At 46.0% G+C, this 26,186-nt stretch overlaps 1 protein-coding gene across 3 annotated transcripts in view; it reads left to right on the top strand.

The window, feature by feature from the left end:
• The window catches only part of LOC116842276 (helix-loop-helix protein 11), a 150,604-nt gene that overhangs the window by 8,997 nt on the left and 115,421 nt on the right, over positions 1-26,186 (top strand). For all 3 annotated transcript variants that reach the window (XM_032811234.1, XM_032811235.1, XM_032811236.1), the window contains exon 2: positions 9,575-9,908. In XM_032811234.1, coding sequence (XP_032667125.1) covers positions 9,575-9,908 — 334 coding nt within the window. The remainder of the gene's footprint in view (positions 1-9,574; positions 9,909-26,186) is intronic.

Genomic DNA, 26,186 nt, shown 5'->3' with positions numbered 1-26,186 from the left:
GGAACTTTACGAAACTTTTTGCATACGAAATAACATCAAATGTCTACGTGGAGGCGGTTTGAAGCAAGATATTCTGCTGAAGTTTGAGGCGGAAACGTTTGAAGTCGAATGTTAAAAGTTGAAGCTTCCAGCGACAACAGCTGGATAGCACAGCGTTGGCTTCTAGACATGATTTTTTCATGCTTTATAACATCTGCCAAAGGTTCTAAGTTTGCTCTGACTCAATACCTGGTCGAGATCGCGTAGAAAAAGGGACAGAGAGGTCTCGGATACCGGCTGTTCTTTGTTCCTTCTTAGGAATTCAGAACTTCAAAAGTCACTACAAAGAGAAGAACCACGTAGAAAAATGCAGTATTGGAAAATACGATATCTTGGCATTTTACACAGAAATAATTGTAAAGCAATAACGCAAAGTATATTTATGTTCGATATTCTATCCGCATGCAACATACATACACACACACACAGAGAGAGAAAAAGTAAAACATGAAATCCCAAAATTCACGATGCCATTTCTTAACACAGTTCACGTAGAAGCAACGTCATCGCGACGGCAAAATTGCCGCAAAAGGTCAGGCGCTGCTTCATTTCTCCGGATACCTTGCGCGTTTCCAGGATCCATTACGATCGATAAATGTAATTAGAATTCGCCCGGTAGATAGGTAGCAATACTTCCCGGCACGATTGACGATGCGGCGCAGTCATGACATTCGCGATAACGGGCGTCTTCTTTTTCGGCGCTCGCGGCGGTTGACGGCGGCGACGGTGTTCGCACGTGTCGTACGTCAGGGAGTCAGCATACGAAGAAACGTCGCGGCCTTTCAATCTGACGCGACGCACCGTACAAACTGCCGGCTGTCATCCGCGCCTCGGTTCGCTGCCTCGTTCAAACCCCGACAGCTGGTTGACTCGCGTCATTTTACGCACGGCGGCGCACGCATTCCAATCGTCATCTATATAAATCGTCATTGTTTTCGTCGCAGGTGCTCCCACACCAGCTGATTAACTGTATTATGTATGTGCATACTGCGAGCGTAATCCGAATTCCCGTGACTGTTGCGTGCGAATAATACCACGTTGATCTTCCCCGATCAGTAACAGCTGATCCATGAACCTCCGACGCGCGAATTAATGAAACCCGAGACACAAACATTCTAAAATTAATCTTGCGATAAGACGATCGCTCGTTAACGTCAGAATCAATTAGTCGAGGTGTATGCGGGATATCCCGACATACATACTCGACCGTGGAGACGTATTTTACTCGCTCGGGTAGAGGATGATCGGTGGGTACTCGAACAAAGTTCTCTGCCGATCTTTCCCGACCGCGCGAGAGAAGAGTAAATTCACCACGGCCGGTGAAGTCAGCGAAGGCGAAGCGGAGGAAGAGGAAACGGCGGTGTGGGACGAAAGAGAGAGGGAAAAGAGAAGCACGTAGACGACTCGACGTGGCGCCCGTTGGGCTGCGTCTTACGTCACACTGCTAAATATATATGCCTGGCCGTTCCCAATCTCATACCCATTCTCGTTCTTCATTTCATCCCGTGCGAGAGCTAGCGCGCGCGCCGGCATCGTCACTGCCAAAGACATCTGCCCTCGCTCGCTCGCTCCTCGGCGTGCGTGCACCTCTTCCCTTACTTTGTCCTCATGTGCGTGTAACCTGATATCGTGCGCCTCGGAAGCCGCAGATGCAACGGGCGTCTCGGGATCACACGACGCGACGCGGCGAGACGAGACGCCGAGCCAACAATAGGGTCGATTGTTATTGGCCTCGCGTTTATTCCTATGATCGACGTGGAGCTTGAAAGTGTTAGGGACGATCAGATGCGTTCTTCTGGTCGCGTTGAAGACCTTGGTCCTCCTTTTTCGCGCCGTCCTCGAACGACCTCACGCTCTTTCTTGAAATTAGCCTCACCGCTTGAAATATATTATCTAGGTTGCATTCCAAAACTTTTTTTTTTTTTTTTTTTTTTTTTTTTTGGAGGAAAATTTTACTCAATAACTATAGTTCACGTTACATATACTATAGAGTATCGAGTAAAATTTCCTCAAAAAGGACGTTTTGGAACGCAACCCTAATTGATTTCACATTCGCGACACACGTGTATGATTGAAAAATTAAATGTGTTTTAATCCATCCATTCGTCACAACTTGATCGCTACATTCGAAACTTTTAAGTTGCATACTGAAAATATCGCGACTATCGTCGATATGGCTTGCGTTATGTGCTATTTCACTGAGATGATCCATTTCGTTTTCGTGTCATAGAAAGTTCAATGTTGATTCGATTTCCATTAGTAGATGTGATCGGCGCGTCGTTAAGTTTCGATCTTAATATCGCGCCAAGTACATTGTGTATCGATACGACTGAGGTGCGGTGGTAAGCCAATGAAGTAAGAAATGCAGGGCAGAGAGAGACAGGGAAAAAGAGGGAGAGAGATTTCTATTGTTGCCTATTTCTGGTCTTGATCCCGTTAACATCTGTCAACGACAGTTCCGTTTGTAGAAGAATTCCCTTCCAGACGTCGTCGGCAGTCTCCTTCCTGCCTCTTCCTGCTTGTTTTCCTTTTCTCCAGACCACGCAGCTCGATGGTAGACTTCCTTCTCTTTGATAAGAATCGCAAATTTCGCGACTCTTCAGCATTCCGTTCCCGCGTGTTCTTTACGTGGCTTACTTATTTTCACTTATTTAAAGACACGATGAGCAAAACAGTAAAGTCCCGCGCCGAGCAGAATAACGCGATATGACGGTCAATGATGCATCGTCTCGCAGGAAGTGCATGCCTTATCAACGACTTTGTGCATGTTATATTTGTTCCTTTTCGTACAAAATTCCGTTTGAGAATATATAGTAAACACTCTCTAAAACTATATACGTTAAAAAGAAATTGATTTATCATATGATAAAATATTATTCCTTTTTGATACTTTACGTGTCTGATATCGCGATGCACGAGTGAGATGCTTTGATTTCTCGCACATTTTGCCTACGTTGAGTATTTTTGGCGAATACCCATAGTTGCACGTTCTTTTTCTCTTTCTCGAAAAAGTGTTCTAAAAAGCATTATGTTACTTCCGCTAAGACGTCGATTGTGACGCTCGTCGACTGACCCAATATGGCAGAAACTGAAAAAGGAAGGGAGAAGTAGGCCTGCACGACCGCGATGGGCTTCGGCTGTTGGAAACGAGTTCCGGGGATAGCTAGTCGGCTGGTTGGATGGGCGAAGGGTGTTCAGACCCTAACGTGAACCCGCACGCACCTACACGCACACACTCACACATTCACACAAGCGCTCCCCCAATTGGGAAGAGAGACGTGTACCACTTCAGCTGTGCCAGACGCGCCTGGCCTTGAGCCTCTATATAGGGTGACTCGCTGGAATTTTTACTGCGAGAGGATCTCTCTCCCGACCTCTTGCTTTGGGTTAGGTCAGAGAACGAGTTAGTCGGAAATCAATCTAGAGAGGAAAAAAAGAGAGAGAGACGCGTTCGACATGGTGATCGTGACATTCGTGACGTTCCTCATATTTACTTGGCATGTCTGAGTAACACGATCGAGGGTCTCTTAATAATTTAGATTAGATGAGAATTTAATAACTTTTTAATAAAAATTAAATGAGAATTTAAAGATCTTTGTGATATCGAAAACGTATCTCATAGGCGACTTCACATTTGTCTTTGTTTGTTCTCAAGTACGTAGATTTGGATGCGAAGATTGTAGATTGTAGGATGTTTTTTTTTCTAATTATTTTAATTGTAGTTAATATCGAGAGTAATTTACGCGCACGCCAGTGTCGAGCGAAATTCATGTCGAGCTCGCGTTTTAAAATCCACCATTCCGCTGGAGCCTCAATGAGTGTTGTAAATGGAACTATCACAAGGTCGTTTAGTGGTTATGAGCAATCGGCGCTGCATCTTTATCTCCGTTTTCGCGTCGTCCTCCGTTAGTCACTCGCAGTTGATAGACGACTACAGATATCGCGCGGCAGCGTTGGTAACAGGCAGCTGACTGACTGATTGACTGACGCCAGCCGGCGGTTATTTTTGCAGCCGTTATAAGGAAAAAAGTTGGAATCGTAAAATGCAGTAAAGCCGCGTTATGCAATGTTCTTAGAATCGCATTCCCGTGGAATATGCAAATGGAAGGTCGTCTATTCTATTGCGGTTGTTGCTGCGTCGTGAATGTATGTATATGTCACCGTTACGGAATGTTCGAAACGTTTTCCTTTCCCCTTACTAATTTATATTGAGCTTATTCAGTCCTCCTAAATTATGCGAGCCGCGTTATTGAAGCGATCAGTAATACGCGACTACGACTGCGACGACCGACACATCCATATTCCGCGTTCAGCCTTGAACGTAATCGAGTGATCCTCGGCAATCCATGCGATAACTCACACGCGTGATCATCGTAACATTTGGACAAACAATGTTAACATGTGTAACGGCGCTAAGTGTTATGTAACGCGCGACAATTCAAAGACTCCTGCGACCACGAAAAATGTCAAGTTTATCGCAACATTCCTCCACGTGGCGCGATTTCCGAATAATACGCGACGACGACAAATGACGCAACCATTCGAGTCACGGAGGCAACGTTGTTTTGTTGCTCTTTCCGCTGATCGATTGGTGAATCGTCATCATCGGCACGCGGTGACCCATGGGGTCGGAATCGTGCGGCTGATACTGTCGGAAAGTCTCGCGATCGTTTCTCTATTTTTTTTCTTCCAAAACGCATTCTCACCGCCGTCACGACGCGTACTTTCCGGCGCGGTTTCCTAGTCGCTAGCAGCTGATAGGCGACCGCAGATAGCGACGCTCGTGCGAAGGCACCGGTAACAACCAGCTGAGTGGCGCCAGCCATCAGCTGTTGGTGACTCACGCGAGTCGACCAAGAGAGAGAGAGAGAGAGAGAAAGAGAGCCGCGGACACACAGTCGCGCCTGTACACACCAATACTAGCGCGCGTGCGCCAGAATGCGCCTACACACAGGCGCACACACACACACACACACGCACACATATACGTGAACGACGCGCTTCCACGCTTTTTCCGCCCGTCGACGAGGTAAACCGTGCACCTGCACGACGTAGAAGCCACGGGCGATTCAGGTAACTCTCCATCGTGCTCGCCCTTTTTCCCCTCCGTTTTACCGCCTCCCGTATTTTCTTTTTATCCTCTTTTTATTCGAGCCGCGGCGTCATCGCCCGTCAACGCGCCGACGCGTCTATAATTAGAAGTAATCGCGACCGGCGGATGTCCTCCAAAGTGTACTCATTCGCCGGTGAAGATCGCTAATCGCCGCAGAGAGGGAGAAAGAGAGAGAGAGAGAGAAAGATACAGCGTGTGGAGGCGCAACGTTGTTGCGCGTGTTGGCTGACTCGATGTGCCATATGGTCGAGCGACCGAGCGACGCCCGTGCTCGTCTGCTGTGTTGGGAGAAATTAGCCTTGAGCGCTTTTTCCGTCGTGCCTCGATCCCGAGGAGATAATCTTCGACGTTGTTGCACGTAACACCGGCGGGACGATAATAGAAATTGCGTGCTCCTTGTAGTTGAGAATGCTTTAACGTGACTAGCGGCACGTGTAGTGTCGAGCGTCGTGTTATCGTCTAAGAAGTTATCTCTTGCGGGTTTGACTGCCGGTTATCGTAGTGGCACGGACCGACCGAGTCAATCGCGGCTCATATAGTCCTCTTGTAAAAAAATATTGTAAGGCAAGCGACGAGAAGAATCCATGGGAATCTGTGGATATACGAAGGAACAAAAAGTGAGACGTCACCGGTTCGGCAAAAGAATGTGTGCGATATAAGTAATAATAAAAGCACACTTAAGATATGATAGCAATGTTCGGTAAAAAAATTCCATAAGGTGACATATGAGAACTGTGATATAAGTGATACACGAGACCACGAGATATACGAGATAAGCAAGCGAAGATACGAAGATTAGGTGATAGGGTTATCGTAAGCACGAACGAACGTATTCTCCCTCGTACGATGGCGGGATTTCAGGGTGAAAAGGAAGGTAGCCGTCCACCTCGTCGACCTACTTCGCCGCAACTGATCTGGCCGAGCTCTGCGGGTATCCGGCGAACGAACGAGCTGACGTCACGACAGCCAACCATCCAGCCAGCCAGCAAGCCGCCGGCGTACCAGCTGATCTAATATAACCACTCGATGAGAGTACGCCACGTGGATTTCTGGTTCCGTGGACCACGTGCCGTTATGAATGATCGCCGATGAATGCCGCGCGACTCTCGACTCAAATCATCGCGGCGCGTCACATGAGCTCGCGGATCGGCGTTCAAACAATCGTGTCTGTCGTCGCGACGCGAAACAGTCACTTGCGAAAGCAACGATTCGTTGAACGTACGTATATATGTGCGACGACTGTTGCAACGACACTTTTGTTACGACAACAACGTCCACCACGTCGTCAAAATTCATGCAAAACGTGTAAACGAGTGACCTCATCGGCTACGAGATTACCTGATCGCGTCATCGACACGCCGCTCGCCTCGATTCATGAATCGACGATCGAGACACGCTCTGCGACATTGCGAAAGAAATCATTGACTTTCGAGGACACGCCGATGAAGTTAACGCGAACGAGAGATCGCGAATAACGTTCAGCACTGCGGCCACGCTTGGGTTATTGTAAAACGCTTGATTGACGGCCGTGGCCAAGGGTTGTCGCATCGCGTATGATGTACGATTATGCTTTTGCGCGCGCTTGCTTGCGGTTACGCGGCGTTTGAGTGACACTTACGAATGAGTAACTGTTCGTATTTCCGCGGAAGGAAATGGTCGCGAAACAGTCGGGACGAGGCGTTTTCGACAGATTTAAAGACGACACACCTGTTATTTTTTTTTACGTAATTTTACAGTCTTCTTGTTGTTTCGCTCGTAAAATCATAAACGTTTCCACCGCGTTATTCGCGATCGTGAATTTCTATTTGCATATTTAATTGGTATTCTGTAAATCTTTTACAGTGTATTTTACACCGACTTTATGTTCTGTGCGTTAACTTATCTTAATACGACTTTAAAAAATAACACTCAAGTAGAACGGAAGATATATAAATGTAAATTAATTCGCGATTTAAAGTAATTCGACTTGATCCGACACGATTATTCTTTATTAACGAATTTCGATAATTTTATACGGAAATACGATATAATTACACACCCCGTGTGAAAGAGGCCTTCTATCAGGAAGGCGTAGTCAAAGATAATTCTACGATCATTTTGTAAAAGATAGCCCTCACATCGACCCGCGATATAGACATGTGCCGAACGACTGTTTCGGAGCAAAGAGCAAGGTCACGGTCTTCCCTGCTGAGTCATCCACGGCGGTATATCCGCCATCTCGATCTGCCCCCGCCTTCTGCCTCTCTTTCTCTCGTTGCTTTCCTTACCGCCGCTCGTTATCGTATAATTTTCCAGCTGTTTGCTGTTTCCCCTTTTACTGACTTCACTTGCAACTTTACGATTCCGCGGAATGAGCAATGCATTATTAAGCACTTGGCTAACTCATTTATAAGTTAGCTAGGGCAAACCGAGCTGCACGATCAAACACAACTAACAATGGCGATATATCTTTGATGAATTTAAGAAATGCAATGTTGCGTCAATTTTAATGCGCACATGATTTCTGAATCGGGTAAGGATATATGGGCGGTGCTATTTCTACAAGCACAATACTATAGTATACAGTTTTTTCAAGTTTCTGCATGCGTGCAAGTTTCTGGCACGGTTATCAAATCTGAATGACTTAAGGCATTTTTTTCGTTTCGTAACCACGGTAGCGTTTGGTTGGTTAGTTTTATCCATTTAACGCTCGCAACGCCGCGAACGTCATTCTATCTTTGTTGCTCGAGGCGTTGCGAGCGTTAAGTGGATCAAACCAACCAACCAAACGGTATCGTGATCACGAAACGAAAAAACGCCTTTAATGAATCGTCGGTATTTATCAGAATGGTTCGGTGACACGCGCGAGAGAATTGCCATTCAGACAGAACCGGTAACAGACTCAGCGAACGTTATCCGATATGACGGAAGTCGATGAGATCAGTCGTATATCACTTTTATATAGTTACTAAACTAACGACGTTTATTGTGAAATCTAAAGTCGTGCTCACACGCATTACAAACTGTGATCGCTCTTATCTTCGGCCGTGATTATCTCACGAACGCAATAAAGATGAATGACATGTCCGGGCGCTTACAGTTAACAAATATTTCATACTCACGCTTTAATTAAAGTTTGCGTTCACATCACGTTGTAGCGTGCGGACAGTTGATCTGCACACGACGACGAAATCCATGCACGATGCTTCGATAGCGCGCATGCACTTTTATGCCGGTATTATTTATTATGCCATAACGACCTCACGGAGGCGCGTGTTATACTCGACGGGAATTCACTGCGCCGCGGAACGGTGAAATTAGACGCACGACGGAAATATATCTGCTGATGCGCGACGGAATTCTCAAGATTGCTCACGTGTGTATGTGACTGACTTTGTAAAACTCGATAAAGCACGTACATTTCATTCATTTCCTCTAGAATTGATAGATTGTGATAATTTAGCGATCATGTAATATCAGGTAATCTCTTGCCAAATTTTCAAAATTATGCGAGTCGACGTTTATATTTAAGAAAAAGGATGACGAGAGCCAAATGAAAATAATATCTAGTCAAATATATAATTGTATTGGCAAACCGCGAGTACCGCGGAACGAAGGTGTCTGCCACGTGTGAGGGTGGTTGGGAGCGCGCGCGAGCCAAGCGTTTGATGCAACCGAGAACCGTCAACGACGTCTCGCTTCATTGACCGCGAATTCAACCGTCCGCAAGTTGTCGCCGTCGCCCGCCACGTTTGGCGAAATAAAAACGAAAAAAAAGACGAGAAAAAGCCACGACGCAGCATCTCGTTTTCAATTTCCTTAAAAGCCTCCGTGATGTACGGAGACCGCGACGGAAAATGCGACGATACGGCTCGACTTCATGCGTGTCAAGCGACGCGTCGGTGTCGTTTCTTGCCTTTCACTCGCGTTGTTTTGTCCATATCTCTTCGTATCTCCGCCGTATCTCTTTGATAGTCGCACCGAAATACTTCACCCGCGACCGCTTATCATCCTACGGGAATGTCTGCATCGACATATCTCTCTTGGTCTCTTTCTCTTATTCTTCCTCCCTTTCTCTTTTCAATAACGATAATACGTGCGGCTGACCGCAACTGAGGTAATCGATAAGTCGACAGTTAAATATGTATTGTACCACAGAGTTCATCACATTGCACGATCCGACTCGTGCGTCAGATTAGAAAGAATGGCGTATACATACAAAAATATCTACGGACGATTTAACGTAACTCAATGGAAAGTGCTCTCTACTCTTTAGAAGAAGAATAGAATAATTTTTTATTAGACTGCCAATCACGTTACCCTCCGCTAACCGTGCTAACGGAAGCTCGTTGTTGTGCATTTTTTCAATTCCGCGGCAAAATATCAACAAATCCCAAAGTATAACGTACAAACATTTAATTTGTTGTACTTTATATGTTATAGAAGCGTTGAGACAGCTGAAGACGGCTCGGTGACCACCACGGTGACAGTCGCCGCGGTCGTAGACACAGTGGAGCAACCGCAGCAGCAACAGCAATCCAAGAGTAACGTCGGTGCCAGTCGACGGGTTGCTAGTCAGAACGTTGCGCTGAGCAACGGCAACGGTATCAATAACAACATCGGTCGTCTCACACCGCGCAGCCACATGGAGCAAGAGAAGCGAATGCGGCGAGAAATCGCCAACAGCAACGAACGACGTCGTATGCAAAGCATCAATGCCGGATTCCAGTCGCTGAGATCGCTGCTGCCGCATCACGAGGGCGAGAAACTGTCTAAGGTCTGTTTGATTTTTTCACATTAGCCCACCGACCGGAGTCGTGCGAATCTCGAGTGCATTTCGAATCGTAAAATCATAATCTAGTGGAGCCACGATAAGAGTATCCAAGATATTCAACTTTTAATTGCCAAACGAACGTATGATATACGTAATAAATGAGCGCGACGCATGAAACTTTCAGCTCCTCTTCGAACGTACGATAAACAAATGCCGTTGAACTCGAGATGTTTTGATAATTTTGAGAAAGAAGACATGAGATTTGTCGAGTCACATACACATACGCATATACATATTATGCATATATATAACATACATACACAGACACCACGGCTCTGGTCTAGGGTTGAGAATTACGTTTTCTGTACATTGTACCTCTGGTGCATTAGCTTCTCGTATATGAAGCCGAGTGTGCCGTTACGAGAATGTGCGGAGGCACACTTGGCGTCGTATCGCAAGAGTTGTGACCAATCCGTTCGGGTTGAAAATGAGAATTGTATCCATGCGAAAAGTGTCATCGTCATCGCCATATACCTCGTAGCCGCTTGCTCATTCGATATGTGAATCACTGTAAGAAGCGAATAACCGCTTCCTCCAATAAGTCTTACCTGTGCTGGAGGAAGAGTCGATGGAGCTTTAAGTAATGACGATCATATCCATTCATCGCTTCGTATACTCACTCGTCTTTCCATGGATACATTAGAAGGAATGCACAATCATTATATACTTGCATGTCTCGATGCGAGAACAAATATTCCGGCCTATAATACGCGAGAAGTAAAATCCACCTGATTACATTCGTCGTGTGAGTGTGAAATTTTTTACTCTCTCTGTTGAGAGAAAGAGAGAGAGAGCAAGTAAGTCGTGAGACATCACAGTCAAATTTTTGTCTTGGATTGAGGTTCATTGTTACACGAAGCTCATCGAACACGGACTCAATTTTGCGCGTGAAGATTCCTTCCGCGGATAGTCTAGTCGACGAAGATTGCATGACGATTAATTCGAGTTTCAATTGCACGATTGCTTATTGTACGAGCGATGTGTCTCATATCATCAGTCGCAAAATATTTTTTTTTCACCCCACTATCATTCTTGTCATCATTATCATCGTGAGAGCATCCATGCATCCAAATTTGCGAGATTCTCATTTCGCTCGTGTGCGTTTGCGAGACGTGGCGTGCGTACACGAAATCAATCTTATGCCGCACTCTTGCGTTCACGAAGCGAGAACAGACGTTGCCGTCGCAAATTGCAAGAGTGGGTCACGCTTTTGTTACTTTGTACCACCGCGTAGTTGCGATTACGCGAGCCCTGCCTCCTTTCGAACGTTAAACTTTGAGAACTCCTGCGACGCGCTCAATCGATATGTAACAATTTCGAATCGTTGGGACGTTGTGCGAGTATACGAATTTCGTTCGACAGTCTGGTCCGAGCGGAGTACCGTTAGGGATAATACGCCGGGAGGGTTACACCAATAAATACACCCCTTGGACGATCTCGTAACTTCGATTACGGACGATACGATTAAGCGGGATCTCGTTCACTTCTCCGCAGTAGCTTTGCTATATAATAATATTACAGTCAGAAAAAGGAGAGAGATATGATGCAACTACTATATATATACATAAGACCACTACTGCATGACCTTTTGCCTTGCAAGATGTTTTATATTGCATAATTTATATCTCCTCCCAGAGAGTAAACGCCTTCTTCCCCGATCTGTATTAGCGAACGTGTAGAGAATACCGATTGCCTCCTGTAATACGAACCGTAAGACTTGAAGCGGAACGATACCGCGGGCATGCAATGACGCTCGTTTAAACGACACAGATGGGCCGTAATTTGTTTCTCGCTCAACTTTGTGCACGTGTACTCATCATCGAGAAATTCTCTTTACGCTCGCCAAATGAGGAACGTTGGTGCGTATCTAGAAACTGTTAATCATATGTTTGATATGAAAGAGTGTACTGCGCTTCGGAGCTACCGACGTTCCCGACCGGAGGATCGAACGTTTGAGTGAACACGCGGCTCCAGCTGATCCGTGGAACACCGGAAACGACGTTTCGCTTCCTTCCTCGACAGATCCGTCGATAAAACTCAATCGGCGAGCGCGGCGTTACGCAACGTTGGCGGCTAGCAGCTCTCTTATGAATCGCCGCGCGCTTCGGCCCGACAAACTAATTTTAGCATGTGAAAGTCCGATCCCACGCCACGGTTAAACTAAATCCGCACAATCGACTCGGCTCAGCCCGTTCGCCTAGTCACGCCGGGGACTTTAATCGTTAGCCCCGTCGTGTGCGACAGCGACCGTATAATTTTTGTGCCGTCGAGACGCGTTGACGTCATCGCCGCGTATCAGCTGATACGAGCAGCCGTGATGGTCGTGCTCGCTGTTCGATCCGCATTCATATCTCACCTCCGGCGTGAAATGTAGCTGTTGGGTTTTCAGTCTGGACGATAACGTTAAACTGACATCGGCTTTCGCGTATTTTTTTTTCTCCTATCAATTTTTCTCTCGCATTTCTTTAAAGAAAAATATTTAACGACCAATAAAACAGATTTCAATTTAGAAATCTCGGAGCGAATGAACAACGAATTTCATAATTCTTCGTGTGAGTTTTACACGGATACCAACTAGATCTGCGATTCGAGAATCGTTCATAAAAATACACTCGTCGTCGAGAACGGTCGACGAGCGCCGTGAGGATATTGAGAAAGCGGCGTGGAGAGACGCGAAAATGAGGCACGCTAATAAAGTACCGCCGGCGCGCACTTGCAAAAATAGCACTGACTAAAAATTGCGCAATGTCGCTCGGACAACGCGATCACGCGGGGGTCAAGAGTTAATCGAGTATTTAGCAGGGAATGTGGACTGCACGGGCCGGGACAAGGCGCCAAACGCGCGGCGACGGCGACAGCGGCGGTGGCGGCGGTGCCTCGTGAGACGATTAAAGGTAGGCACACAATGCGCATGTGTGTCAGTCGGGACAAGAACCTCGAGAGTCGCGTGACTCGTAATTGGCGGTGTGAACTAACAGCTGATCTCGCTGATCGCGAGTCGCTGCATTGCGTAGTCGAGCACGTGTGCGTCACGTACACGTCGTATTGCATTCGCGTCGTCTCGTCCTCCATCGTCCGCGCAGATATATATCCCTAGAACTTGGCTTCTTGTTCGACCTATTCTTCGCAGGCCTTAGGCAAACGTCGAGATCTGGAATAGATATATCGTTGATCTTAGTATATGAGCGGGTGCTGTCAGAGTACACGCGCTTTTCAAATAAAACTCGGGAACACGCACGCGTCGATCGCGCATTACTATACGATAGTTTTCTATCGCGCGTGAAAGGATTTCTGTTCCGACACATATATCAGTTCCATTATTTCGCGACTTGGGCATTATTTTGATAGAGGTACAACAGCGCCCCGTTAGATACCAAGCTTTGTTCGAGTTGCGGCGGTCTTTAGCCGACACAGCTCCGGAGCTCGTTACTGCCAAACGGCGTTGCCCCATGAAAGGAGGCTCTAATTATCCCGCGCGATTCTTTCTTTGAAATTCCCCGTGACCTCGAAAGATAGTGTATAATATGTGCATCGGTCTCGCGCTCGCGCACCTTCGTGTGTACCCCGGTATGATCCGTGGAGTCGCCGGTGCTTTCGTATTTCGCTTATTATACGGCCGTTCACGCGCGCGTGCGTGTATACGCGCGCACTTTCGCAACGCGATATTTCGCGGACCAGTCGGCCGACCACATGGTTCAATTCCCACGCATTTCTCTCGCGCCTCCCCTTCCCCACCGGCCGCTCCGGTCCCGGCTTTTTTCGCCCCCTTTCCCCGTCCGTTTCTCCCTCCCACCCTATCTTCATCTCGCTCGCCTTCGTCGCCGGTTCTGTCCCTTCTTTCTTGGCGCGGCCGCGAAGGCCAAACTCGGACCGGCGATTTTCGCAAAGCCCTGGCCCACTGAAGAGCCTCCAGCCGGCTCTTTTGGCGATATTAACAACGAGCAGCAGGTCTCCAAATACGAATGCTCGATTGCTCGCCCGAACTTCTTGCTTATTACTTCCCCGTAATGGAGAAAGGCGCTATCGCGCGCTCTCTCGCCGATCGATCCTGCGAACGAACTCTAAAGAAGGAAGAAACGGAAACTCCACTTGCTCTATTTTGCCCTATCGGGACGATTTCATGTTTCGATTGTCTCCACCGTCGCCCGTGAAGTTACGTATTCGACTTTCCACTACACGGAGAGAATAGTATATATAAACGTTTTTTTTTCTCATTTAAATTCTTTTCAATTTTGCTATGGCTCTGGTAGTGCAGAAACGAATTATTAGTAAGGTTTATCTTATTAAGGAACATGGTAAATTTTGAAACATTGCAAATTTTTCAATAGCATATTTTAATTTCTAAAATATTTCATATTTTTTAAAATATGAAATATGATAGTCATTGCAGAATGTCACTATATTCTTCACTATATTCTTCAGTTACGAAATTCTTCTACTAACTTTCACTATAACACACTCTCCGTGTATACGAAACTTTTGCCTTTTGTATGTTTAAAATTGCGACACGTGCTCGTATATCAAATTTGCCAAATCGTACTTCTTAAGCGGAAAAGTCAATTGTACTATTTCTACGTAATATTTTGAAAACTACGTAATATTTAGCGATATTCGATTTTTTATAGAGATCTCAATTCAGCTGGTCCAATACTCTGGCTATCGTCGAATGAAAAATCTTCGAATCCTCACAGTGACATTCTTCATCTTATTATGAAATACACAATGGCATACGACCGTGCGTTTCTCGTGGGACATTCTCGGGCCTTTTGTGCGCAGCGCGCGCGCATCGGAAACGAAATAAAAGGAGGGCGCGCTCGCGCGCAAATGAGCGCAGACGCCTCGACCCATTTTCATTTAGCGCTCGCCAGACAGAAATAAAAATAAACCGCCTCTTCTCTCATGCCTTTAACGAAACTCGATTCGAGGCTGCCGCGCCGTGGCTAAAGAGAGCATTTTGTGCGCGTAATTGCGTTTCACGCCGCGTGGGAGAGGCAGCTCCGATCGATCGTTCGTACTCGATGGACTCTGCCAATCCTTTTATCCTGGATACGATTTTCGTGCATATTCCGCGATAAGCGATTTATTCCATATTATAGCGCGACGAGATTCCGATCGTATACGCATTATACACTTAAAAAAAGAAAAAAATTAAACAAGGAAAGAGTCTCGTTTGTATCTTCAACGGGCGACTTGTCGAGTATTATCTCAGGAATGCCGAGACAAAGCACGCGAAATTGCACTAGTGATTGATTTATTGCTTGGCGAGAAAGATAGAAATGTACATTTCGATCGGTAATACGCAAGTAACTTTTCGCACACTTGGAGGCAATTTCTTTTTTTCTTTTGTTGGTGAAAGGATCGATCAACGACGGCGGCGCTCGAAGACCGCAGTCTCGTTGATTTTCCCGCGCAAACGTTTCTGTTCCATTTTCTTGAAAGTTCCCAAACGGGAATCTCGTGGCACCAACGAGAAAGAGAGAAAGAGAAAGGAATAGATTCGCGCTGTTGCGGTTCTCATTGAGAGTCGTCTCCTTGTGGAGAGGTTGTGCCGGAAAGCAACGTCGGCGCATGGGCCGCATTCATTTCCATGAACTCTCAACGTCGCTTCGAGGTTGGGTCGGGTCTTCCTCTCTTCTGGTGTTCGTCTCTTTCTTGCCGCAGGCAAGCAGGCAGGCAAACAGGCGGTCGGTCGGTCGGTCGGTCGGTCGGTCTGTCGGTCGGACGTGCTTCTCTCTGTCTTTCTGTGTGAGAAGTATATATTATTCTTCTGCTCTTCTCTCCGTCGTCCCCTCGGTGCAACCTCTGTCTTCGTGGTAGGCAAGGACGGCGGGAAGCCAGACGTCACGTGCTTTGTCCGCCAGGCTCTCGCCTTTCCTCTCCGGTCCCGCGATAGTAGTACTACGAGATGCGCACACAGAGAGACGCGCCGTACGTCGTTGCAACGAGCTGCAACGCAGCGCAGCGCGACGCAACGCGATGTAAGAGTCGGCTCGCACACCACGGCGAGAAACTGAAAGCGTGAAACGCGCAAAACGCAGGTGCCCATTTTTTACGGGAAACAGTACGTGTGTACGTACCGTCGTCGTCGTCGTCGCCGCCGCGTGTTCGTCTCGCTTGAAGAACGCGCGTATATATCATCTCTTGAAACTTCACACGGTAGTCCGTTACCGGCATTTTGCGTTTCACGATTTGAATCGCGGCACGTGCTACTGCGACTCCCTAGAAATTGCCGCGAGATTGCACACGGCGAAATGGCTGTTGTACGTGCAACCAGTTGCGGCGATCGATCATACGGGAATACACAGTCCTCTCCGATCCGTATTCTTGCAAAACCAACACCTGGTCTTGCGGATTCTCTCAGCCTGTCGGCGCTTGTAGGTAATGAAGCGTGCGCAGCCGTGCGTTAGAGCTCATTATCGAGATGTCATTCCTTCGAGTACGGGCTCATTAAATCGAGTTGTCTATATGCCGGATTACTCAACTTTAACGTTACGTACAATTTCTGCACGGTGCTTTAACTGCGACGCCGCCGCGCCCTGCTCAACCGAGTTCTCTCTTTTTCGCCACTCGCTCTCTTCTCGCGTCAGTATTCACCTTCCTATCTCCTTCTTGCCTTCTTTCCTGCTTCGCCTCCTCCGTTCTCCTCCTCTGTGTGCGCGCGTGATGCACGCCGCTGCCGTCGTCATCGTTTCTCCCGCGCGTCACGTCGCACATATTAAAAACCGTGCGGTGTGAGTGGAAATAAATTTTCTACGTCCTTGATATCCTCGAGGACCTCGGAGCTGGAAATGAAAATTTCAAGCGTTTCAATTTACGTTCTTAGATTAGTCGAGCTTGAGTGTAGCCTCGGCGTGCGAGGCGTCGCGAAAAATTTAGCTGGTAAAGCGCTGAAGACGGAATACGAAGACGGTATACGTCGGAGATCTAGAATAAGTGTTCGAAAAATAAGAATGTTTGTTGAAAACAAAAATAATTTATTTTATTCCGCTTATTTAAATGTAGAATATTTCCATCTTAGCGACAACTTTGTATTTTAAGGGTCAGAGATCAGTCCCCAAAACTTCTTTCTCTCTCACGACGTATCCGAAAGTATCTCGAACGGTGCAGGGAGAATCGACGCGCCGTATGCACCTTGATGTACCCAACCTCCTTTACCTTCGTTTCTCGTGCGGCCACTTTTGCCCGACGCGGACCAAGCCCGGGCGGGCCCCCGAAGCATCTGGGTCATTTTGTTACCCGCCGTTCTTCCTCTCCTCCGTGCGAGCGAGCGAGTTCCCTTCCCTGGCCACGGACCCTGCACACCCGTCCCTTTGTCCCACTATTCCTTCACCCTTTCTCTTTTGCTGGCACCCGACCAGCAAAGACGGCTCAACTTCGGCTTTACCTGCTGCCGCGCCGATACAGCTGTTGATCTCTACAAGGTGTCCCGCGTGGATTGGAGAGAAAGTTGCAAAAGTGATTTTCCATCCTGAGACTCCGACGAAATACCGTGTCGACGCTCGCTCGTATATCGATCGCGCGGTCATTTCTTCCAAGCAGTCTGCGCATTATTTTTTTTTCGATCATTGCGAAATAGAATTTTTAGGTGAAAATGAGAAATTAGGTGTTATAATTAAAATTAAATATGACCATATTCATGAAGTTAAATGAAATTAAATATTCGTTGTATCGAAAAACGAATACTGCGGAACAGTTAGAGCGATTCCGCGCTATTACAATATTTTTTTAAAGTCAATAGACAGAAAATGCAATTTTTTAGACAACGAGATTCTCGTTTTTTCCTGATTCGCATGTCGAAATTTAACGACGCGTGTTGAAAAGCTCTCATGGCTGTTACTTTTTCTTCTATGTATTTCTACGGATTCCTATGCATTGCATCGCATATTTCTAAAGAATTCTCCAACGTGGTCCGTTAGGCGAAACGGGCATTTTTCTTGTATTCGAACGACAAATATCTATTGTTCACGAATGATACTTCAGGTCAAAATTTTTCTTCTACCTAGCCCTGCTAATTCTCCCGAAATGAGGAACCAAAGGAAAATCTCAACATATAGGGTGTTCAAGTTTTCGTAACTTTAATTTATATTGTACTAGGTTTTCTAAACAATTTAGAAGGAAAATTCTGAGTTAAAAGTAGTCTCTGAGATTCAAACAACCCAAAAATAGAACTTTTCGTAAACTAAACTTTGAATAATCAAATGGATAACAAAATTGTTTTCCTCTATAAATTTCAAGTAGATTTCAAGTAGATTTTGCTTTAACAGAATTTTACTTTGGGCCTTAGGAAAATATGTTGAAAATTGAAAAGCAATGAATAATGATTTTTTCGACATTTTTGATGAGGAAAAATTAATTCTAAATTATTATACTGCGTTATGTCTGTCGGTATAAATTAAAACCGTGAAAACTGGGACACACTGTATCTATATTTATATAACATCTGCATATGATATAATCTATATAATATATTCTACACAGAATACCTCAGAATAATCTTTGAAGCTTTCGTATATAAAATAATATAGAATTTTTATGTTCACCTCAATCCGTACTATGCCTTCACGAAAGCTTTGAAGGTTTTTCTGGGACACCCTGTATATATTTCTGTCTTTGTATATATTTTTTTTATATTTATTATCTTATTGTTATATATTTTTTTTATTTATTATCTTTTTATGCTACATTTTTTCTTTTGTGATTACTTAATATTGAGATGTTCGTGTTGAAGCATAGAAAATTAGTCAACAATTTATTTAATATTTCGATACTCTCTCTCCACCTGCATATAATTTTGTCTTAGAACTTCGATAAGCATGGTATTAATTATGTAACTTACTCGGCGTAAATATAAAATGCGCGATAAACAAATACGATAAAACATAGAGTTGTATAATGCGTAAATGAAACAACAAGTTTTTCTTTTCCGTAATTTTATTACTTTTTATTAGCGTTGAGAATTTCAATAGGTTTCGAAGACTCCATAGGAATAAAAAGAAAACCGTTGTAAAAAGATAAAAGTACCAGTTATACGTCCAATAATGCTGTGCTTAATAGAAGTTTTAATTTAGATTCGATGGAATAACAATAACTGTTGAAACAGAAGTGAAAGGAAGGCGTTGGTAGGTGCCGACGAGATACCTGTAGCTTAATGAGCATTAATTAGATACACGAATCAGCACTTGCGAGACTTAGAATAGTATCTGAATATCGACACGGGCCCGTAGCGCGCGTACAGTCTTGATAAATACGGGTGCTCGAAAGATCTAAAATGTTTCGATATACGTTGATTGTTGTGATCTCCCGGCCGGCCAGCGTACACGCTATTGACGGAAGGTGACGGTTAACGGTCGCGCGCCAGATGTTTTTGCGTATTGTTTTGGTACTGTCGCGCACCGCATGTTCACCTATAAGCGCGTTATTACGCCTCGCGCCGACGAACGATTCACACGCCTCGACGCGGAATGTGTCGTATCGGTGAATTATCATTTCCGTGGACTCGTGAAATATTTAATCGGGCTTTGGTCGGCGTGTTTGTTAGTTCGTATATTAATTAATTAGTGTTTTTCTCCGATCGAATCGTCGTACTCACGCGAGTGTCAGTGTCAGTGCCACGATGACGGACTGTGCGGAGCAGGCGAGACGGAGGAAGCAGGTTGCCGGGACGCGGGCAGCGACACATCGTGTATTTCAAGGTGTGTTAAATTATTCCGTATGCGAGATATTTGATGATTGAGAAGTGAGAATGACAGGATATCTCGAGTCGAAAATTAGGAATTAGTCTAAGTCTCACAAGTGCTGGTTTTTTGCGTCCAATAATGCGTCTATTAAGTAATGTCTCGGTTGCCATATGCCAATGCCTTCTTCTGTTATTGAAACGCGCAATAAATAAACGTGCATAGAATATTCTTACTTTAGCGGTAGTTTCGCGTATTTTAAGAAGCAGAAATCAATATTCTTCTATTTTCTTCTATTCTTATTCTCCTTCTATTTATCACTGTTAATGCAATGCACAAAAATACGCGTGCAATTTTAAATATCCATCGGAACACAGTATTATTGGACAGATTACTGCTATTTTTACCCTTACAGCTCCGACTTCTTTATTCGATTTGCAGCTTTGGATTACATCGAATTTTTCAACGTCAATAAAAATAATGTAATAACAAAGAGATTATGAGAAAGTAAAATGTTGCAGTTTTATTTAATCACGAATGTTTATCTATACATATAATTTATATATTTAATATTTGCTTATTTCGCGAACTCTATAATTGAGTAAGTTACATAATTACTATATTACTCAGTTGAAATTAAAAATCACAATGAAATACAGATGGAAAGAAAAAGAGAATATTGAAATAATCAGATATTAAATAATTCTAAATATATCCATTTTCTAAAAATATTTATAGCGCAGGACCTGGAAACAGGCTGTTACCAGCAGATATTTTTTTAAATCATTTGTAGCATCAAGGTAAGATATTAGTCTGCATAGTATTACATTTTATACATCAAGATTCCCCATTAATCTTTCAAATTTGTCAGAATTTGTGAGGTTAATATAGGATCAACATTTCGACTCGGGATATGCTTCTGAGACGTTTGAATGAGAGAAATAATGGAGACACTTGCGAAATATCGCAGAAATAATGATGATTGTAGTATTAATTGTAGTATTTATTTAATATATTTCGCGGAATTTATAGTTGCCACGACGAGAGATAGATTTTCGTAGACATGTCGACAAAGAGAAAAAGAATAAACTCAATACGCATTGTTTCCATGTTGCCGCGTAATCATCTACTAGTAGCGTCTGTAGAACCGTTTTTCACGATGATTCTTATAGAACGAGAATTGCGATAATGAACAGATTACGAGAGCTTTCTCTTACTCCTGAAAAACGTTTCCTCCCGCTTTTTTTATTAACGAGCACTTCGTACTTCATCGGCGCTCCGCCAAATCGCGCTTTCTCGTTGCGTCGTGATTCAACGCTCACAGCCATTCGGTAAATCGTAAAGAATCGGGAATTTCGTTCGTTGCAACGACACGATGTACGAGAGTATCTAGTCGCTGTATCAATGTGTATAATCAAAAACAGGGACAGGGCCGGTAATGTCTCAACGTTGATGATCGTTCATAGGAAAAATCAGCTCGTTAAATAGGAGGAACCGGCTCAAGTCAGTCCAAGGCTTTCGCGTGTCAACCATGCGAATCGTTCATGTGTTTATTGTGAAAGAAACAATGGAAAAATAATCGGCAATAAATATGTAGACGAAACACATAGTCATGAGTCTTGGGTCACCTTGACCAAGTCGCCATACTGTCTGCGTGGATTTCAACGAGTTCTTAAGTCGACCGGAGTCCGCTATCTTTCCGCGTGCACGTGACAAAATAATGCTGGCGGAATTGTTTACGCGACGAATATGTAATGCCGCGCGAGACCCGTCTCACGTTGTAATTTACGCGCGAAGTGCGCGTAAATCGCACGAGCCACGTTACGTGTAACAACTCGCGCGCACGTGCGAACCGCGGCGCGTCGTTGGTCGGCGTTTGTCACGTAACAGCAGGAGAGAGAAGAATAGATCGCTCTAGTTATTAAAAGCGCGTCGGGTCGTTTCAGCATAAGCGAGAGCCGAACATTCTCGAGGGATTCTGCGGTGCGGAGGGCGCGCGAATTCACTTGGAGAGAGTTGGCGGGATTTATTGCTGGGGATTTACTTCTCGCGTCGCGTTAGCGCCCGGGATCTATTCGGCGGGAGTGCTAAATCCCATTTTCGGCCGTCTCTGCGCGATACATACACCATACTGTAAATATAAACTCTGATTTCCTATGGTCCTGTTCGCGCCTGTTCCCTTCTCTAATTAAACGGGATTCAAATTTACGCACCTGCAAATAAGTTTATTCGCACTTTTCTTGAGTGCATCATAATTTTACGATATACCATAGCCAGCATATTCAGTTTCGCAGAATATCGAATACGCGTGAATTCGAAAAATGAATAGTAAATCGCAATCGCGGAAGTCGAGCGATTCAGAGGAATTTCCGGCACATATTCTCCGCGGCATGAATGACGAGGATGTGCGAAGTCAATAAAAATTTTCGCGTATTCCACACATTGTCGGTCACGTTGGCCGACTGCGACGAGTCTTTCCCTCCTTGTCGACCTGCCCCGGGGACACACCTTCGAGTCAAGAGTCATCAGTTGTATTTATAGAACGTGACTCGGTGATTGCATTGCCATTTGCCGGTAACAAGTCGCCCTAATGACGCCATTGTGCGCTACGCCTGTTGCACCTGCATCCCCGCACAGCCTTGCGCTCTCGACTCTCTCCTTCTTTCTTTCTTTCTCTCTCTCCCTCTCTCTCTCTCCCTCTCTCTCTCTCTCTCTCTCTCTCTCTCTCTTTCTCCCTCCTTCTTTCTTCCTCTCTCTCTTCTTCTCTCTCCTTTTTCCACAGGTCTTCCATGTGTTCTCTCGCCGCGTGCTGCTGCTGCCTCCATTGCACGTCCGTTTTCACGTTTATTAATTTCGACAGACGCGCGTGCACGCGATCGACGTTCTTTTCTCATTCAAACGATGGCCGATCCTAACGAGCCGGCGCTTCCCTAATTAAAAATTAATTATGCCCGTCGCGTAGCTCGCTTCTACGAGTTAGAAGAGGTGTTCTTCTCGCCGTCATCGCTTCCATCGTTCGTGCGCGAATTGTTCTTCGTAGCGAGTGCGAAGAAACGTCACCATAATAATCGTTTTGAAAGAAAAAAGAAGAGAAACGAGGGACATGAGATGTGTACGCGGAACGACGATTTTCTCGTCGGCGTTCATTAATTACCTTTAATTCGACTCCCGTGATTTAATCGCGCCGCCGTTCGCTCGCTCACTCGCTCGTAAAAGTCGCGGACGTCAGAGATACGATGGCTCGCAATTAATGGATAACTCCGTCTTCCTCCTTCGCACCATCTTCATCACGCGCTCGCCGCTCTCCGTCGACGTGTGTTATATTAACTCGCGATGATGAAACAGTACTCGTTATGCCACGCCACCATCGTCGTCTTCGCGAGAGTGACAGAGGGAAAGGAGAGGGCGGCGAGGGGACAAGTCCGATCGTCATTATACGGCGTTTATATCGCCAAGCGTATTTATCGTGCCGGCTATGGAATGCGACAGTGTGATGTACGACACGTAGTAGGCTCGGTAGAAATGTTCCTCTCTTCGTCGTGCTGCGAGCCTCCCCCGCACACGCGTGCACGCGCGCGCGCGCACACACACACACACACATAAACGTGTCCTCCGCCGCGCATCTTCGTGAAAGTGGTAAGTCATACACACACGCTGTCCCTCCCCTCGCTGCGCAGGAAGCTAACTCGCAGGGGAGAAACGTAGTCGGCGAGAGGAAATTGTCTCCGTCTCAAATGGAAACGGGGATTCTCCGCTAGTAGTGCCGTGCGGCCAATCGCGCGCGGATTGGCCCGTCGAGAAATATCAAGTAAAATTTATCCCCTCGCGGTACACGTTGAAGATCTCTCTTTGTCTCTCCGTTAGAGAGACTGCTCCGCGAATTCCCGAGCTCTTCCCGGGCTCGGAAATTTGCGAGACTTCAATTAACGTAGTTCGTGAGACTCGACGAACCTCGGCGAATTGCTTATCGCGAAATCACACGGTGGACGTTACACACGCGGATAAGGATTTCCCCTTCGCGCACGTTATCGTGGAAACTGCGTCGTTTCGCGCGTCCGGGAAGATTCGCGGGGAGTAATTCGCGATTATCGAGTATCCGTGCTCGAATCGATCGCGAGTCAGCTGACGTGCTGCGGAGCGCGAGTAGTCGGTCTTGCGAAATCGCCGACGCGCCCTTTTTGCGCGTACCCTCCTCTTTCGCACGTTATCGGGCAGATTTATATCGCGGCGGATGGATTCGCGAGTCAGGTGCTTCGTGTAGGGCACATGCGGTCGCATGCACGCGCGCTCGTACGAGCAAGTTGCGACGGTCGTAACGCGCTTGAATGCTGGAAATTGCAGCTGTTCCACCACGGCTACCGTCACGTTATGACGACTGGGGGGCGCGCAGGACCGGTGAAAAGAAAAGAAAAGGCAGGCGTTCTTATGTTTCTATTCCGGACGGAGAACCGGACGGACGGACACTTTATTACCGCTTCACGCGAGCCGCGGTCCTTCTCGCGGAAGATTGATTGCATTCGAGGTGCATCGATAGCTTCTGAAAAGATTTCGCGCGCGGATCTCTGCTGGACGATAAACATTCCTCCCGCCTGAGGTACAACATCGAGGTTTTACCGCCATTATGCGATAACGGCGCGGAGGAACTGTCGCGTAATCGCTTTCGTAAGTCCGCTGGAAATTAAAAGCGCCCGCGGATTATTATCGTGTCATCATTATCGGTCGCGTTGTATTCGCCTTATCGTACTTATGTTATCGATGCACGTCTATTTCCATTGTGCAGCCGGGTCGTTATCTATGCGAGCGCTTACGTAAGACGGAATGTATAATACGAATGTACAATACGACGACGCGATGCAGCGGGGCGATTGCACCGTTATGCGGGCGCCGCGTCTGTTTCTACGTCGGAATTTTCGCCGAAAGTCGATTAAATCCGACTCGATGAGCGCTCGCATACTTACCCGCCGGGCTCTCGCGCGGCATTAAGACAGTATCCGGAAGCAACGATGATAAGTGCGCGCGTGTAACAGGTGTACACCTGATTCGTTTTCGATTGTCGTTCCGGCGACCTGCATAACGTTTCTTACTCGACGCGTCGATCAAGACGCGGACAATCGGCCGTGGCTACTTGACGCGCTGATAAATTACGCGTCAAGGTGACGATAAATAGGACCGGACCCAATATCAGGTGGCCGACGGCGGCGCTAACGGGGATAAACGGCGTTTTCTTGCGCGAGCAAACCGTCGTGTTATTTCGTCTGCGAAACGAGATTAATGGACGCATTGTACGGCACGTTGCGACACGGCGCAGTAATGTCGTGCACGCTCGTAAGTAACGCCGGAAAGATCATTGGGAGCAGGCAGTGCGAGAGCGACGGCACCGCCGCACCACGTATTCGGTATTCCACCGCCGTCTTTCTCGCCCAGCTCTCGTGTGCCTTCTGTCTTTCACGCTCGATACATCCCCGCACGTTATATAAAGACACACGAGCGAGACGCGTGTTATGAGCGTTTATAAGGTGGCGTGTTATAAACATAGCGTCGCCTAGGGCTAAGATTCCTCTGTCGGCGCGCATCAGGAAAGAGCCTTCACCAGATGTAGACTTATTTCGCGGCGCTTGTGCGACGGCATTCCTCCGCGTGGAATCTCGTCGAATCGCGCGATTGAAACGAGAGAAATTTGTGGATCTTATCGCTCTACCTCTGGCCGTTTACGTTCGAATGCTTCGTTATCGTAGCACATTATTATACATTTTTTATTTTTCTTATCATTACATTAATATGAATATCATTACATTAATATGAATCGTGAAAAGTGTTGCTGTTAATATGCAATATGATGTCTGCAAGATTGAACTTTCTTTTTGTTTCGTCTTCACTCAAGCCGATACACATTGTTACACGATGTGCAATCGATGTGATCGTGTACGATATGAGGAAGCTCAGAGTACGTGACGGTTGCGAAGCCCGTTGCCGCGAAAATTTGTTTGCGCGCTTATTTATTATAAAAATACTATCACAAAGAATTCGCGAAATTTAGGTCACGGCTGAATGCACACCGGTACTTAACGCACAACTTTTCCATTAATAATTATCGGACGAATCACACAGGTGATAGCAAAAACGTTCAGTCATTACGCAACGTCGTTAAAAGGCGAACTAAAGTGTGTTTTCTTTAGTCGGCTATACGAGTATAAGTGGGAGAAAGAAATATTTGCGCGCCACCCCGGCCTCGTTTCTGAGGATAATTTCACCGTGTTTTCGCGCGCATACATTTCAAGCCTCCTTTTTGCAACTCATTGTATATTATCTCTTGCACTCGACAGTTTTCGTTAGGCGGAAAAGTGCTGAATTAATATCAAGAGCACGAGTTATACATGTGACATAATGACGAATCTCCGCGCGTTAACGTCCGTTTACTGAAAATTGTTCGGGGCGTTAATTCATCACCGCGTAACACCATCCGAACGCAAGCAGTCCAGGACTCGCTCTCTCCTGTCCTCTCTCTCTCTCTCTCTCTCTCTCTCTCTCTCTCTCTCTCTCTCTCTCT

This window comes from Odontomachus brunneus, unplaced genomic scaffold, assembly GCF_010583005.1.
Source record: "Odontomachus brunneus isolate Ranch 3 - 2012 unplaced genomic scaffold, Obru_v1 Obru_scaffold_023, whole genome shotgun sequence".
Classification (NCBI taxonomy): Eukaryota; Metazoa; Arthropoda; class Insecta; order Hymenoptera; family Formicidae; genus Odontomachus; species Odontomachus brunneus.
This window is presented reverse-complemented; position numbering and strand designations above follow the sequence as displayed.